The sequence below is a fragment of the Lotus japonicus genome, chromosome 5, assembly GCF_012489685.1.
Source record: "Lotus japonicus ecotype B-129 chromosome 5, LjGifu_v1.2".
Classification (NCBI taxonomy): domain Eukaryota; kingdom Viridiplantae; phylum Streptophyta; class Magnoliopsida; order Fabales; family Fabaceae; genus Lotus; species Lotus japonicus.
The window spans coordinates 18,019,018-18,037,706 of NC_080045.1; the positions used below are offsets into that span (position 1 = coordinate 18,019,018).

The following is an 18,689-nucleotide window of genomic DNA, read 5'->3' on the forward strand; positions in this document are numbered from 1 at the left end:
CACCAAGCGACATGCGACTGAGAAGGATCAGCCAGGGCTAATACCTGAGGAATAGACAACCGCCATAGGGCGAGGGAGTGGATGCATGGGTTGTTGGGCCGATATTTATAAGACCCAAATAGCTCAATTAGTTTGTTTCTTAGGGTTTCTATGTACCCCTATAAAAGGGAGCACTTGTACCTTGAAAAATGACTTTTGAACATTTATTACGTAGGCGGCTAGGTTATTACAACATCCTTTCTCTGTTAGGGTTTTGGTCCTATCACCATCAATATTATTTCTATACTGGAACCCAACTCAATGCTAGTGTAAAACTTTTTTTACCATTCAATCCAAGAGCTCAAACTATCACTATTCGAGACTTCTCGGTCTTGCTCAGTGCACTATGATCTCTTTGCACTTGGAGGTAATTCCAAGCACACCCATAAGGAAAAGTGTTTGTCGGTCTTCTTTTCTGCTAGTTTTTTATTCTTTGCTTCAATTTATTTGACTTTGTCTTCGAATCATTGTACAAACTTATGTAGAAGCTTTTGTTCATGTTGTGCGTTACCGGGTAGATTTCTTTGTCTTTTGTCCAGCTAGCTTCTTTTTATTGTTTCTGAATTTGTCTGATTTATCTTGATTTTTTCCATTTAATTATTATTTTTTAAATTTAGTTTAGAATTTATAAAAATATATTATATTACTCAAACGCGAGCACTTGATATGTACCAACCCGTTCAACATCAGTTTGTGTTGGTATACAAATAAATTTATAGGTAGCAGTGTGGGTCAGCTGAGAAACCAACGTAATGATTCCTTAATTAAGCTATTACTGGATCAAGAGACTATGTTTCTCAGTGCAGGTTTCTAATACACTCCAAAAATCTAAGTGATATCTATCAGGAAGTTATGAATGATATTAGGCTATTGAACTAAGGAATGGATAAAATGGATGAATAAAAGACTAAAACAACTGAAAATATTCGGCTGAAAGCTGGATAAATAAAGTGCATGAAGATAAAGGATTAAAAGGCTATAAACAAAGTGAAGTCTTGAAAGATAAAGTGTTGAAAGTAAATGATAATAGGAAATGCCGAAAATTTGTAGTTTTAGCTGATTGTTGAGTTGTGTTTGTACAAACGATTCTTCCTCTATTTATAGAGATCAAATTTGGGTAACTCACAGCAGTTGATAATCACATGCCACTAACCCACATTCCCATTCCTTACAAGAACTGATAGATCATGAGGTGTTGGTATTTTATTTCTCCAAGTCAGCCTGGAAGGTTGCTTTTACCCGATCTTCCTTATATCGGCTGGTTCATTAGTTGAAACTACCTCCCATATATTCATGGGGTTGAACCTGTCAGTGATTTTTGCATGTCATAGTATTCTAGAAGTTTGTCAGATATTTCTAGCTTCGTGTTCAAGCCTTTGTACCTTCCCTTAAATCTTTTCAGCATACCTGATTCCTCTAGCCTCGTCGTTTCGTCATGGTGCATGAACAGCTAACTCTAAGATTTCAAATGCTCCCCTAACAACTAGTTCTCATATAGCGACTAAGGTGTCTTTTTGAATGCTTGAATATTTTTAAATGCCAACACATTACCTCCATGTATTCTCAATAACGGTCTTTCATAGCTTGATAACTAACAAATGGAACAAATGAAATCCTGGTGTTTGTCAGACAAAAATTGAGAAAGACAACTATAGTGGTTTCACATAATAAGATGAAGCTTAAATATGTTTTTGTCCTTGGAATATATCATTTTTCTTATTTTAGTCTTTTTAACATTATTGGTCTGTTTTTCATCCCTCGAATGTCGGACATTTTGTTTTTCATCATTGACGTTAACTTTTCCATAAAAAAAAATGGAAGACCATGTTAGCATTAGATGTCATATGTTTTTAGTCCCTACAATATACCCTGTTTCTGATTTAGTACATGAGATTGAGGGTTTGACCCTCCATCATGTTAAGTTCAAATGTTTGATCATATCTTTTCCAATGTTTTTGTACGATAACAATTTTAAGAGCATAAGTAGTATACTGAAATTTTCATTTTTCAGGAACACTTATCTCAATCGTTTATAACAGGAAGTGTCAACCAAACGCGAACGATCTAGACAAAGAAACAAATCAAGATCGTCTATGAAGAGGAGATCATCTGAACATTGTGTGCTAGCTGTAAAATTCAAATAGATCTCACACAATCTTGAAGAAGAAGTCTCAATGTAAGACGAGCACGTAATCTCACAAAGCTCAAGTATAACGTTCTCAACATCAAGCTGTCATTTCTTCTCTCAACGGATAGAAGCCAAGACTCAAAGCTACCTACCAACTGACATACTACTCTTTTGGGCAAAATGTCTTCATCAAACAGTGTCATGGATGTAATGCACCTGATAAAGGTACTCTAAAGCCCCATTTGATTAAACAGCTACAATCTCCGTGAAGGACAAGCGCCAACAACTATTTTTACTCTCACAAAGATCACAGAGTATAAAATGAGAACTTGAAGATTTCAGAAGGAATCAAAAACAATATGAAAAATATAAATATCTTTCTTCGATCAAAGTCAGAAATCTCAAGACAAGCTTAAGAGTCATATCATATCGTCTACTGCAACGAGTCACACTTAAAAGTCAAATCTTTCATCCAAACGCTCCTTAGAATTAGAACACAAAGTATTCTCAAGAGTCAAATCCTTTGTAAAAACTTTGTAGTTCATCAAGCTCAGAAATGTCTACAATCCCTCTTGTGAGAAAGTACCCTGTAGAGCCAAAAGATATTGAAAAAGATCATAGGAGAAGCCCTGTAGAATACTTGTTGTGGGAGATGTCTTGTCTAATACTTGGAAGTCCTTGATACTACTTAGGAGAAGACTTGTAGAATACTTGTTGGGAGAAGTCCCGTCGAATACTTGTTGTAGGAGAAGTCATTGATACTTGTTAGTGAAAATCTTGGTGGTGACAAGGACTGGACGTAGCCCCATCGTTTGTGGATGAACCAGGATATATCGTTGTGTACTTGTGTGCTTGTTATATTGTAACGCCCCAATTTCTCGAGTGTCACACAGTAAACCAAACATCACCATTTTCGTAAAGAATTTTCGTCGTTCAATTATTAATCTTGTTTTAATGGCAACAGTTCAATTATTGCGAAACTCTTGAAACTTTACGAAATAAATTTGCGGAATAAATAAGGAATGCATTCCTGAATAAAATAACTCGTAAATAAAAGAAACCATAATTCAAGTACATAAATGAACCCTTGGGCTAAAGCCCTACGTCAACACTACATCAAAAACCGGAAAACAAAACTGATAAAAGATAGTTCAGCACCACGAAACACTCAACCCCCAGCATGGTAACATCAGTCACTCGTCGAGCCAACCGCACTGTCTCTGGCGCTTCTTCATAGGAGCCCTGACCTCTGGTGCATCTCCATGTCCCTCCGTCTCGACATCCCCAGGTGCATCAGCTACTGCAACGTACCGTGGAGCAAAGTCCTCCATAGGCTTAGCAGAAACTGGAAGGGACTCTAGAGGCGGAGCTGGAAAGTCGCCAATGCGTGCCCACCCATCAGGTGCCCCGAACGCCCGTGAAGAAACCTCCCCTCCTGCAACCCACTGTGGAGAGTTCGAGCAAGAACCCTCATCTCCTGGATGCAAGAAGCGACATGGTGCGAAGGGCATCTTGACCTTGCCCCACTCCATGATCTGTGTCTCGACGACGTTCCCGTGCCGGTCACGTCCCGTGATCGTAGCGCTGCCGACATAGAGGCGACGTACCTTGGCAGAGTCGGCCTGCCAGGCGTTGTCCTTGTGCTGATCATGTAAATCTATCGTCCACGAGGTCACTGCACTCTTGACCTTCACCATCTGGGTCCCCCCCCAGAATAACACATAAACAAATAACAGGGTTAGATCTCATGTTCTCATATAAACATTCACATATCCATGTAATTCTCATAAATAACAAGATTCAATAAGAAAAAATTCTTAAGTTAAGTCACGGTCCGTCACCTAAGTTTCAGTTAGGCTAACGACCTCACCATTCACACAACCACCTCAACACCAGTGGCCAATATCACGATCATCCGCAGATGAACAATTCTCGAATGGGACACACCGTACAACCCTCGATCATGTGGGGAACACGCCGTACGCCCACAAGATCACAAGGTGACCGCAGTCAACCAAATCACGTGGGGACACACCGTACAACCCACAAAACACCCTCGCGTGCAAGTAACCGTTTGTCTCTAACGGTACCATCGTTCTCATGGTCCATAGTCCTCACTAGACCTATGTTCCAATTACATCACATTTTACTTGCAAGCGATTAAGTCTCAATTCTCTTTATTAGGGCTCTAATAGTCAACCTAGAGTTTTAACATCTTCACAAGACTTATACAACTTAATCACAATAATAACCACAGCACCAAAAGGAATTACAGCTAGATGAGCGACCTTTTGGCAATAACCAAGTTAAACATATATAAGTTATACTAAGCACTTAGTCATGTTCTCATGTATAGCAATACTTCAGTTATGACAACTTCATAAACCTAGCCAACACATAAACTTGTGCATGGAACGGAAGAAAGAAAACTTGCCAACAACCACAAAATTGGCTCGGCTGAACCCTAAGGGGCTCAAGGGTTTTCAAAACTATTCCTTCCTTCCATCTCAACTTCACAAGTCAATGTCCAGCCAACAAAAATAAGCATATACTCTCCAAAAATCCAGAATTGATCATGTCACAATTTTCATGTTACAATCATATGAAATCCTAGTCAAATTTAGCATAAATTCGTGGTTTTCATGCATAAGATAGATGGTCATTTACCAAGCATCAACATACTGATCTTGTCATCATACAAGCATCACTAATATGGTAAAAATTCCAGTAGCAATCAGCAACAATCAATATATCAAAAAGCTCAAGAAAATTTCACCAAAACCCAAGGTTTTGGCCTAGCCGAGAGCACCATTGCCCTAGGTTGCTCTCTTTTTTTTGAAAACCATTTTGGCCATCATCTAGGCCGTTGTACAGCAGCAAGAGATCATGCTATTCATCATCATAATCAGCTCTAAACATACAAAACAACACAGAATTCGTTCTAGGCAAAAACATGGCAACATAGTCAAGTTTTGGCATCTATGGCATGTAAGCATGGCATCAATCTTTGATCATATTTGTGGCTGCACATATAACACACCCTAAGCATGTTCTCTACCCTCAACCCTCATACATCATCAAACTAAACAGATTCAGATCAAGGACATGCTAGTCTAGAAAACCTCCAACATAAAGAATCCTAGACTCTACCCACTAGATCCACCCCTCACCTTAGTTGTTGGGTTTGAAAGATGAAAGAATGGTGATGGAATAGATGAATGGAGAAGCCCTCTCCTTGCTGCACCTTCAGCCTTGACTTGATCTTCTCCTTTCTCTCTTGACCTCTCTTGCTTTCACTCCTTCTTCTTCTTCTTTCTCTCCTCTAGCCGCCGCCCTCTCTCACTCTCTTGCTCTTTTTTTTTTTTTTTTTTCTGAATGTGTGTGGAAAATGAGAGTGTGGGATTGTGTTTCTAACTCAGCCCTTTTGGTCTCTCAAAAATCAGAAAACTCTCCCCATTTTACCCTCAAACTCGCGGCTATACACACCCCTCCTAAGCCTTCACAAAATTTTCACCAATTTGAAAAGAGACAAGGCATTAATGGCTCATCATTCTCCATTATTCTCTTGACCAAAACTGATCAACCATAACTAAGAGACATAACTCCCAAATTTCCCCTTGATTCATGCATTCCTAGTCAAAAACAAATCTTCTTTCCTCTCCTCTTCACATACTCGAGTATGGCCCTCATTCCTGGCCCTCAAGCAACCCAAAATCACTTATCTTGGAGTCCTTGACCTTACACATAATTATTTCATAACCCCCGAGTATTATCACTTCAATATTAATAATACTATACACTCCAATACATCAAGGAAAATTCACAATTCACAAGACATGTTTTATCATTTATTCTAAAATAAATAATTTTATTCATCAAAGTAGGGTCTTACATATATCTTCTTAACTATTTTTATATCTGTTGCATAAAACAGTTGCTAAAAACGCTTTATGAACTTATAATTGTTGAAAAATCAACCTTTTAGTGAAACACAATTCAAGCCCCCCTTTCTTGTGTTCTCTTTTCCACTATCACATCAAACCTTTCAAACCTAGATTATTCAAATTTAAACCCCTCAAATTCATTATTTTAGTGTGCAACAACCTGTCATTATCACCTTCCGTCGAAGAAGCTTTCTTAAAGTAACTTAGAGGCGAATTGGGACGCACATGAGTGGAGGAGAAGCGACGGCGACGTCTCTGACCGAGAGAGTATAAGATGTTTTTGATTTGGCTGGAAAGGAAATTGTTGGTGGGATGAATGGACTGAGAAGTGGAGATTTTCAACAGATTTGAAATCAAGAATATCTAAAAAAATTACAAGGACAAAATCGAAAATGAGTTATATTTCAAGGACAAAAAACATACCACGTCTAATGCTAACATCGACTTCCATTTGTTTTGTATGAAAAAGTTAACGTCAAAGACGAAAAACAAAACAACTTTTATTCGAGGGATGAAAAACGGAAAATAATTTTGAAATGACTAAAATCAGAAACAAAATATATTCCAGAGACCAAAATCATATTTAAGCCTAAGAAGAAATTCAAAAATTGGTTTGAGAGAAGTTAATACCGATCACCCTAGAGCCTTTAAACTCAAATTAAAGTAGATCTGCTATAAAAGTTAAGAGTTAAATACAAAAAATAGCAAATTATAAAATGAAAAGCATGTTCCAATGAAGATATAATAAAGGATGAATTTAGTACAAGTACTCTAATTTTAAAACCTAAATAGTGAATAGTCAATCAAAGACATTCTCAATGACAACAAGAAAATAAACATTGCTAACCAATTTTTAATAACTTAGCTTAATTAATTTCAGTTTGTAAACTTCTACTTGGTGTCTAGACACCATTTTCCAAATTCTATTTTGCATGATGAACATGAAGATCATCTAATATTAACTAACTGTATGTGAAGTATTTTTGTACAATTAATTTTCTTCTCTGAGCAGTATCTTTTGTCCTTCTTTTAAAGTATGAAAGCACTAGTTCCTATCCTGAAAATCCATATTTAAAAACATTTCACTTATGAAAGGATAAAAAATAGGTTGCTTCTACCGTGGATTTGTTCGAAACAGAACCACGGTGGTTTAGTTGCTTTTTTTAGTGATAAGATAAAAATGTCATTTATATTCAAAAATTTTCCTTCTTTCCCCATCTATCATCACCAATCGTTCATTTCTCCTCCAACTAGTTCTTCTTTCTCCTTCAATCATGACTTAAATCTTTTAGAAACAAACAATTGCTTAGAAACCAGTAACGTTTGTGGACATTCCATGGTGACCCTTTGTTGCAGAAGGGGAAAAAATGCAGAAAGATGAAGATGAGGATGACCCAAGGGATGTGTTTGCGCGAGGTGGAAGTGGAACAATTTGGGATTGAGGAAGATTGGCCCTTAAGTCTCCAGATCCACACCAGGTTTGAGAGACTTTGGTGAATGGAAGCTTTGAAACCACATATATAACCTAATCAAGATCTCCATGAACCTCTCACCTTCTCCTTCTTTGATGTACCCCTCTTCCGTGTCCCATATCCCACTTAGCCATTTCACTTATTGTGGCATGGAGATCTTGCACAGATCTAATATGAAGACGGGCTTCCCCTTTGCAGATCTTCTAGGATGAACGCTGCAATGGGGACGAGCGGTGAAAGATCGTTTGAGCGCTAACCATGCGAGAAAAAAAAGATAGAGATACAGTGGTGTTGGAGAACCATCAAGATCCAATTTTTCCATCGATACAGAACGATCAACTCATAAAAAGACAATCTTTCTACTTTACCTCTGCTGGTCTTGGAGCTTCTCTCACCGGCGATATCTTTTAGTGCAACTACTGGTTTTTACTTTATTATGTTAAAGTAAGGCATGAGAAAAAATGTCAAAACCCAGAAAATGATTCATGTACCCAGAAAAAACATCAAATTTTTGATTCTAATTAAAGAGATATATTAGTATTAATGGATATTTATGGGAAAGGTTAAAACTTTGCATATAGTTGTAGGCCATGTAAATGCTTCTGTTTTTAAACAGGAACAAATAATTATTGTGAATGTACTGATCAATCTCAAGCTTCTGCTATTCATTTGTTTCTTTTTCCATATTCACTTGCTGGTAAAATTTATTCGCATAATTAAACCCCACACTTACAATATTGCACTTGTAATGTGGTGAGTTTGATGTTAAGGTGGCTATGGTTGTTCTCCGGTGGTGGTTTGTGAAATTCTAGTTCACGCGCAAGACATATGTTATATCAAATGTCTAGGACATCGTCCACAATGTACATCAGATAAATCACAAGTTCAACACAGTATTAAACTAGAAAAACAATAAAGAAGGACACAGAGAATTGGTACCCCAGTTCGGTGCAACATCACCTACATCTGAAGGGTATCAACCCGAGAAAGATAATCCACTATTATAGATAATCAAGTACACAAGGTCTTAGATGAACAACCCCTGTTCAATGTCATTCTTACCTATTCCTACCAGTGGTTTATTACTTAGAAATTCCCCTAAGTATGAGACCCCTCTCACTTTCTCTCACAATCACTGCCACAATGATTTAATATACAAAACAATATAAAGATGAAGAGATTACAACGCAACTAAAACAAATCAACTCTATGCCTTATGATGATCAATGATGGCTGTAGAGTGGTGTACAAATAACAGTGGACTCACAGAGAAACAAACCCTAAAACACGCTCTTGCTCAAGCAACACAACGCAGAATCCACACTTGAGCAACTAGGGTTAGGTCTTCTTAAATTACAATTCTTCAGTAGCCTTTGATCTTCAATGGGCTTGCACGAAAATAGAGTCAACAAAACAAACAGGAAGTCAATCTTTTAAAATCTGCAACAAATCTTATCTCATAAGATTTGAACAAAAGATAGAAACTTCCACACACTTCAAATCAAATCCTCTGAAACCGATTTGATCACACTTGATATATTCGTTGATCGACGCACACAAACTTCGTCAATAACCCTAATTTGTTAATCAAGAAATCAATCCAAAGCTTCTAGAATAAATCATCCGAACACACAACAGGTTCTCAGGGACATATGTCACATGCACGATGTTACAATATCTGGTCCCACATCATGTCACTGACAAAATTGTCTTAGCTAAAATGTAGACAACCATGATCAAAGGCACAACAATTTGAATGTGGGAGAAACAGGAAAGCAGGGAGTTGAGGAAGGTATTTTGGTTATTGTAATTTTTTTAATATTAAATCTGAATCATTTAATATTTAAATATTAAATCAAATGGTGAAGATTAAACCACACTACCGTGGTTCATTTTTTAACTGAACCAGTGTAGATATAACCTAAAAAGTAGGGACTTAAAAAATTAACTTCGAAAAGTCAGGCAATCTCTTTCTTAAAGACTTAGACAAGTATTTTGAGAGGCCAATGATGTGCGTTTTCGTTTAAGGGAAATAAAAATTCTTAAGTTCTTAGTAACACCGCTGGGGAATAACCAAACAACAACAAACCTCTAAGAAACAAAAACATAAGAGCCAGAAACTGACTTCATGAAAATGGTGGAGGTGGCGAGGCATATTTGTAGATAAGACTCTTCACCACCAAAGCATGACCATCATTGTGGCTCACAAAATGTCACAGCCAATCACCCGGAACCACATGCCCTGAAGCAATGAGAGTATTTAACACGTACACATGATTTTTTCCACCTGCCCGCGTCTTTTCAAAAGTCCAGAACCACTGAAATTCTTCAAGCAAATGCTTCCTAGCTAGTATCCAACCCTGGTATTCCCCTAGTATCAGACCAGACCATGATGAAAAGGCCATGTGTACCTCTCGGCATCCATGCATGACTATCAAAGCTTAGGGGATACTTGTTCCGGAGGAGGATCTGGTCACTCCAGTGACGATCACACCCACCTCCAATCACTACCTTCATGTCCCTCTATGACTAACTGGACCCTCATTGCAGACTCCGTACAACAAAATTTGGTCGCCCCCACTTCAATTACTAAATCCTCATATCTATCCCATTCACACCCAACAACGTTGCCGTAACTTTGTACCTCTAGGCATCCATGGATGAATGCTAGAGCGAGAGAGCTACTGTTCCGGAGGAGGAACCAATCGCTCCAACGACGATCACACCCACCTTTGACCACTACCTTCCCATCCCTCTAAGAACAATGAGACCCTCGTCACAACTCGCTCTCGTCGCGGACTTCACAACCGAGAGCGTTTATGTCATGTCCTCATATCCCATCAAGAGCGTGTACACCGCCATCAGAACCCTCTGATTCTTATCACGCAAGAAAGATCCAACGACTAGCATTAAGAGCTACGTTAGGCACACATTACTCCAATGGTAACCATAAACAACCACACATAAAGCAAGTAGAAGGGAAGATACACAAGTAAATCCACTCATTTTTCAACCTTATCCAAATTAGCTTTCTCAAACCTCAGCCTTTTACTTTGGCATTGGAGTGTCATTGCAGGAACCCTTCCTGAGTACGCTAACCTCGGACCGCTGCAAACCAGTCTCCTCTCCTCTCACCTACACCGTCTACACCCGCCAGAGCCCACTTGACACTCAGGCCACCGTGAAGCTTCTTCCTTTCTCAACATTCTTGTAGTGATTTGACCGGCCTAGGTCTATCAAAGCCGAAGTGAGAGAGAATAAAGAAAAAGAGAGGAGTAATGGATGGCTATAATAATAAGAAAATAAATAGAGAGGAAATCTTAAATGTCTTTAGTGATTTCAAAATTAGTGCGAGCAACCAATTTAATTTACATTTCAGTAATTCATAAAAGGAAATCAACGTTGGGACACTTTGCCCACCGGTAACCCAACAAGATAAAAAAAGAAAATTAATGCACCTGAGAAAACTTGTGGAACACCCCAACAAACAAAACCAAACATAACAACATAAAATACAGGCAACTTAAGCCCCTGCATATGATTGAATCGATCAAAAGATCCTAATTAATGTTTTCCAAGAGCCAAAGCAGACATAACAATCAACAAGACGAGGACAACCACCGCAACGAGTGATGACACGACAGCTCCACTGGTTTGCGCACAGAAATCTCCAAACTGATTGCAGATGGCAAGCCAGTTGGAGTCTTGATTGCCGTTGTGAGCCACGTAAACCACCGCAGCAGCAGAAGCAGCACTAGCAGTTGCCAAAGTCAGAAACACCTACAAATTTATAAACAAAAACGTACAAGAAAATTTTAATTTCAATATGTCAATGCGATAAATTAATGTACACCTAGAAAGAGCTGAATGGTTAGGGATGAATGGATGATATATAATTACAGTGTCTAGGATGATGAGGAAAAGCCTTGGTCCAACAGCATAAGGACGGATGATGGTTACTATAGACAAAGGCAGGGAAAGGACTAGGTAGCCACCCACCAATGCCATTGTAATCACGAAAAACCTGCATTCATTTGATAACTAAGCATTCACTTTTCTTGTAAATAACCGTGCTTGTTTGTGTACCATCATTTTGTGACAGACACCAAACATCTATAATTAAATTGTAGGTATATGAGTGTCTACCACAAAATAATGGTACACGAATCAATCATTTTCGTATAATTAAATAAAGAAAGATAGAGCCTTCAGTGTTATACGTACTGGAAGGTAGTAAAGCTATCATAACTAGCTTCGAACTGAAAGAACTGAGTGAAGAAGGGGAGGGTCTGATCGGCTGTTGCCATTGTGGTAGCAGCACCTAGAGCTGCAGCTATTGCACCTAACCTTAGAACAAAGTCCACTATGGCTATCCCTTTCTTCCATCCTCCTGGCCTTATTGGGGTTGCAACTGAAACAGCTTTAGCAGCTTTACTTGATTCTGGAACATCAATGGTGGTCGACATTTTTAGCTTTAGAAACTTGAGAGAAGAAGCTTTCTATTGTATTGAAAATATATTTGAAACTGCATATATGTATGAAAATATAAGACCTGGTGATGATGGAGATGTTTAATTGGTAGAAGCTTTTATAGAGAGAATATGGTCAACGTTCAGATGTTTAAGGCAAGCGGAGTTGTTATGAAACCATTTCCACTTCCACTGACCTTTTGATAGCAAAGCAAGTAAACGTACGACAGAAATCTTTTATTATTTTCTTAGCTATTCATTTATTTATGGGTTCCATCAAATTGGACCATTTATTTATCTTTTGTTCCATTATCGTGCAAATTAAAATCCAAAAATAGTTAGTTTTTTACTCATACATGAAAGTGTTAATGGTCAAATTAGTTCATGAGTTTGTAAGAGAATTTGATTTTAGTTTCTTGGAGGAAAAATGACGTTTAGCGACAGTCATTTTTACAATTAAAAGCAACTTTTGACCGTTACTAAACGTCATTTTTTTCTTAGAAAGACTAAAATCAAACTCGTTTATAAAGTTAGGGACTAATTTGACCATTAATCCAAATATGAAATGTTGACTTTAATTGGGTTCCTACTTGAGATTGGAGTTCCAACGATAATTACAAGAAAACATATCACATGCTATGTTCAATTAAATTTTAATTTTACATAAGTAACTAATAATTTAACTTAATTATATTAGAATTATTAATAGAAATATAAATTACAAAAACTCTTAATCTAGGATTAATTAAACCAATTTAATTGTTAAATTAATTAATCAAACATAAATTTGTAGCCAGAATGATAAAAAAACTCTGTTCGGAGATTTAACCTCACCATAATGTGAATGTTTCTGACTCGAACAGGATTGCCTCCAAAGAAAGACACTTATCTTACACAAAAAAAAAAATTGTAGTCAGGGACGGATGGAAGTTGAAGCAAACGGGGGCAATCTCCCCTCTAACTTTTCAATTAACACTTGAATATAATATAGTACATTATTATGTTATTAAGTATTATTTGCCACACAAAATAATAGTTTCCCCTCATTTTCATAAATTCTTAATTTTATGCCTTGTTATTCACATTTGTATTTTGTGCTCAATTTTTCGATCATTCCCTTTTTTTATTGGTCTTTTATCTAATAATTTCGTTGGTATTATCATTTTTTACCATTCCTTTAATTGGGTGTAAAATATGAAAACTCTTTGTTACAACAGCAACACGAATACAGATCAGAGTAGAGAGAAACACACAAAAGTTTTGTTCACGCAGTTCGGCCAAATTGCCTACCTCTGCGACTATAGAGCAGCTATAGTTCCGTTTATTGATTCGAACCTGAATACAATCACTCAGCAATTGCAATTTCTCTCAATTGCACTAGTGCCTCTTGTGTCTCTTGTGTTTTTAGGGTTAAATTGTTATCCTATTTATAGTGGATTCTATTAATCTCTATTTTACAATAAAATCCTAATAAATCCTATAACAATCCCTTAAAACCTTTTACAATCCCCATTAAATCAAATCCTAATAAACTAAAGATTTTAGCCCAAAATATAATGAGTCAAATCTCAACAATCTCCACCTTGGCGAATTCCGGACTCCCCTTATGAAGATCTGCTGCTTTAGTTTCCTGATTCTGATTTCCGGGATTGTGAGCCTCCTCTGCTTAACATTGGAGAACATGCAACAAGTTCAAGCAATGCTTAAACTTGTCACTGGTGACTGGCTTGGTCAACATGTCTGCTGCATTCTCTGATGTGTGAACCTTCTGAAGTAATATCTGTCTGGATGCCAACAACTCCCTGATCTTGTGGAACCTCACATCAATATGCTTGGTTCTAGCATGATACACCTGATTGTTCGCCAAATAGATAGCACTCTGACTATCACAATGCAACTGAACTCCACCTTGCTCAACACCCAACTCTTTCACTAACCCTGTAAGCCACAATGCTTCCTTGGCAGCTTCAGCTACTGCCATGTATTCTGCCTCAGTTGTAGACATAGCTACTATGGATTGAACTGATGACTTCCAACATATAGGTCCCCCTGCAAGAGTAAAGACATATCCTGTTGTAGACCTTCTATCATCTAGATCACCTGCATAGTCAGAGTCCACATATCCCACAACTGATGGAACAACACCTTGCTCCCTGCTGAACATGATACCGCGATCCGCTGTACCCTTCAAGTACCTTAGGATCCACTTGACTGCTTCCCAATGCTGCTTCCCTGGCTTGGACATGAACTTGCACACTTGACTAACTGCTTGTGCCAAATCCGGTCTAGTGCAAACCATAGCATACATCAAACAACCAACTGCACTGGCATAAGGAATCTTAGACATACCTTCAATCTCTGAGTCTATCTTCGGACATTGTTCCAAAGAAAGCTTAAAATGATTCGCCGATGGAGTATTCACAGGATTTGCCTTGCTCATGTCAAATCTGCTCAAAACACTTTCAACATAGCTCTTCTGAGACAACCATAATTTCTTACTGCCTCTGTCCTTGTGAATTTCCATCCCAATAATCTTCTTTGCAGCACCCAGATCCTTCATGTCAAACTCCTTACCCAACTTGGTCTTCAACTCATTTACATTATGTAAATGGTTGGCAGCAATCAACATATCATCAACATAAAGTAACAGGAAAATAAAAGAGCCGTCATCAAGGCTCCTCACATAAACACAACAATCATAGTCACACCTTCTATAGCCAATCCGGAGCATGTATGAATCAAAGCGCTTGTACCACTGCCTTGGAGACTGCTTCAAGCCATACAAAGACCTCTTCAATTTGCAAACAAGTCTGCCATCTCCAGTTTCACTGAATCCCTCTGGCTGCTCCATGTAGATTTGCTCCTCTAGATTACCATGGAGGAAAGCTGTTTTCACATCCATTTGCTCTAAGTGCGTATCCCTGCTGGCTACCAAAGCTAATACTGCCATGATAGAAGTGTGTCTAACCACCGGACTGAAAATCTCATCATAATCAATCCCCTTCTGCTGTGAATACCCCTTTGCAACTAGGCGAGCCTTGAACTTTTCCCCTTCTTTTTCCGTTACTGCTGGCTTTTTCTTGTACACCCACTTGCAACCAATAGCTCTCTTTCCATGTGGCAACTGAACAAGATCCCATGTCTCATTCTTTTTCAAGGACTCCATCTCCTCCACCATTGCACCCATCCACTTATCTTTCTCCTGGATAGCCATAGCCTCATGATAAGTAGAGGGGTCTCCTGAGCTGGTAAGAAGGGCATATGCTGCTAAGTCTTCAAACCCATATCTCACTGGAGGTGTAATACGATGGGGCTTCCTATCACGCACAAGTGTATAGTCTTGTACTCCACCTGAATCTGAGCCTGGTTCACTCTGCTGTTGGGCTACAATCTGCCTAGGACTCACTGGTGTCTCCTCAATGTCCACCTGAATCTTGTCCTGACTGGAATTTTCTATCTCAGTATCTGGCACAACTGTCACATCTGACTGTTTCAACATTGACTGCTCATCAAATACAACATCTCTGCTGACAACCACCTTCTTCTTGACTGCATCCCACAACTTGTACCCCTTCACACCTTTATTATAGCCAATAAAGGTGCACTGTTTTGACTTTGGGTCAAGTTTAGACCGATCCTAACTGGAAATATGCACATATGCTGGACACCCAAAAATCCTCAAATTACTGAGATCAATGGGGTTACCTGTCCACACCTCTTCTGCAACTTTTCCATCCAAAGAAGCTCGTGGTGACCTGTTGACTAGATAGCACGTCATATTGATTGCTGCTGCCCAGAAACCTTTTGAAAGACCAGCATTCAACCGAAGGCACGTTGCCTTCTCTGTTAGAGTCCTGTTCATCCTTTCTGCAACACCATTATATTCTGCTGTGGTGTCTTCCTCGCAGAAAAGTGTCTCTGAATTCCATTCTCCTCACAGAAACGCATGAAGTTCTTGTCAGTGTATTCAGTTCCATTATCAGACCGCAAATACTTTATTTATCAGACAGCAACACAAATACAGATCAGAGTGGAGAGAAACACACAAAAGCTTTGTTCACGCAGTTCGGCCAAATCACCTACCTCTGCGACTATAGAGCAGCTATAGTTCCGTTTATTGATTCGAACCTGAACAGCTATAGTTCCGTTTATTGATTCGAACCTGAATACAATCGCTCAGCAATTGCAATTTCTCTCAATTGCACTAGTGCCTCTTGTGTCTCTTGTGTTTTTAGGGTTACATTGTTATCCTATTTATAGTGGATTCTATTGATCTCTATTTTACAATAAAATCCTAATAAATCCTATAACAATCCCTTAAAACCTTTTACAATCCCCATTAAATCAAATCCTAATAAACTAAAGATTTTAGCCCAAAATATAATGAGCCAAATCTCAACACTCTTAGAGAATAACTGAGATATATTTTTTAAGACTTTTAATTATAACATTTTATATTTTTAATGTTGCAAATTTAAATGTATATATTCTCCCCACGATAGAAATTTCCTGAGTCTGTCCCTGTTTTTAGCCAAAGTCAGAAACTCCAACAAATTTATAAAAAAAAAAAAACGTACTAGTTAGTTTCTTACCTATATATATTCATACATCTTTGGCTTCATCATCAAACTGGCCAATGTATTTATATCTTTTGTTAAATTATCGTTCCAAATCCAAAAATAGTTAGTTCTTAACCCATATATTTTGCGAAAATGTTTACTTTAGTCCTCGCTTGAGATCAGAGCTCTACTAACGGTTTCTAATGATAGGCAAGAGCTGATGTAGCACATTAGGTGTGATTTTAAATTAAATTTTAATTTTCATATAATTAATAATTAAATTAAAATAAATTATTAATTAAAAATAAAAATTACAAAAAAAATAATCCATGATTAACTAAAGTATTTTAATTATTAAATTAACAAAGCAAACATAAAAACAACACTTCTTAAAAACATCTTCATCTTCCCACTTAAAAAACAACCCTAGTTCAATTCCATCCACAAACAAATTTAATGTAAAAATAAAAAATTCGTTCATCTTCATTCACTTTCAACCCTTCATCGATTCATCTTCCAGAAACATCTTTATCTTTCCTTCCATATTCCAAAATCAAACTCATCCCTTCCACATCACCTTACCCCAAAATCAATTTTAATTTCTTCTTTAATTCACTTATGTGGATCCAAAACACTAGCTTGTTTATTTGTTGTCAATGCTCAAACTCCATGAATCTTGAAGCTGGTGGGATCTAGCACCTTAAATCTTTAAGGAAGCTACCAGAGGGAACAAAGTGAAAAATGGAAGAGGTGGAGGAGGACGTTGAGGCGCCACAAACAGTCAACGAAGAGTGGTTTGGTAATCTAGCTAGGGTGAAGAGAAGCCACCAAATCATCTTTGATAATTCTTAAGGGATTTTGATGTCTACAAATAATTTAGAGGGAGATTTTAAAGTCACCAACTCAAATTTCAATTATGATCATATGTGCCTACAAAACCAAAGGCTCAAGAGTGTTATATAGGGAGCAAGGGAAGCCATGAAATACAAGAGCTACATGCCAAGCCAAGTGGCCCAAACCTAATCTACCCCCACTCATAATCAATTTTCTCTTAACTTAAACCTATTCGACCTCAAAGTGAAAGCCCAATCCTAAAAACCTTATGTGGGCTAAAGTACAAGCCTTGAACCCAAATATAAAAGTCCAACTTACTCTAACTAGCACAAAGTATATATAAAAGATAATAGAAAATACTAACTATAAAAGTAAATTTTGAAGTCAAGTATTGAAATATGGCTCTAACAAGCTTTCAGTGAGAGATATCATCCAAAGGTCCTTCTTGTAAGCAAGCATGCATCAGAGGTCCTCGTTAGATCCCTATTTTCAATACAATCATGAATAAATTGAGTGGACATTAAGATCATTATTAGAAATTTGGGAGGCCTATACTCAACCCAAAAGCTAGCTCAAGAGTTGAGGTTTGCACTACCCTTATAAAGGCTATCTATGCTCTATCTCTAGCCCATGTGGGACTTCTAACACACTCCCTCACGTCCAGGACTGAACAACCTGGAATGTGGGACCAACAACAACGGGTGCCCTGGATATGGGAAGTCTCCACAACAAACAACAAATAGATCTAGGATAGGCTCTGATACCATATTAGAAATTGGGAGACCTATACTCAACTCAAAAGCTAGCTCAAGAGTTGAGGTTTGCACTACCCTTATAAAGGCTATCTATGTTATATCTCTAGCCAATGTGAGACTTCTAACACATAGATAGCCTTTATAAGGGTAGTGCAAACCTTAACTCTTGAGCTAGCTTTTGTGGTTGAGTATAGGCCTCCCAATTTCTAATATGGTATCAGAGTCTATCAAAGATTCATTTGTTGTTTGTTATGGAGACCTCCCATATTTGGGGCACCCATTGTTGTTGATCTCACGTTCCAGGTTGTTCAGTCTTGGAGTGTTAGAAGTCCCACATTGGCTAGAGATAGATCATAGATAGCCTTTATAAGGATAGTGAAAACCTTAACTCTTGAGCTAGATTTTGGGTTGAGTATATGCCTCTCAATTTCTAATAATCATGTCAGGAACAATGGATCCAAGTGCTAGGGATTGGAACCAACTAAGAGC

General features: G+C 37.9%; 1 protein-coding gene across 1 annotated transcript; it reads right to left on the reverse strand.

The window, feature by feature from the left end:
* Nucleotides 1-10,892: 10,892 nt before the first annotated feature.
* Nucleotides 10,893-12,127, reverse strand: LOC130721582 (casparian strip membrane protein 4-like). The gene is made up of 3 exons (XM_057572384.1): nucleotides 11,808-12,127; nucleotides 11,484-11,607; nucleotides 10,893-11,363 (listed from the first exon to the last, which is right to left on the reverse strand). Exons 1-3 carry the CDS (start codon nucleotides 12,047-12,049, stop codon nucleotides 11,148-11,150), a joined length of 582 nt encoding a protein of 193 aa, XP_057428367.1. The 5' UTR covers nucleotides 12,050-12,127; the 3' UTR covers nucleotides 10,893-11,147.
* Nucleotides 12,128-18,689: the final 6,562 nt, after the last annotated feature.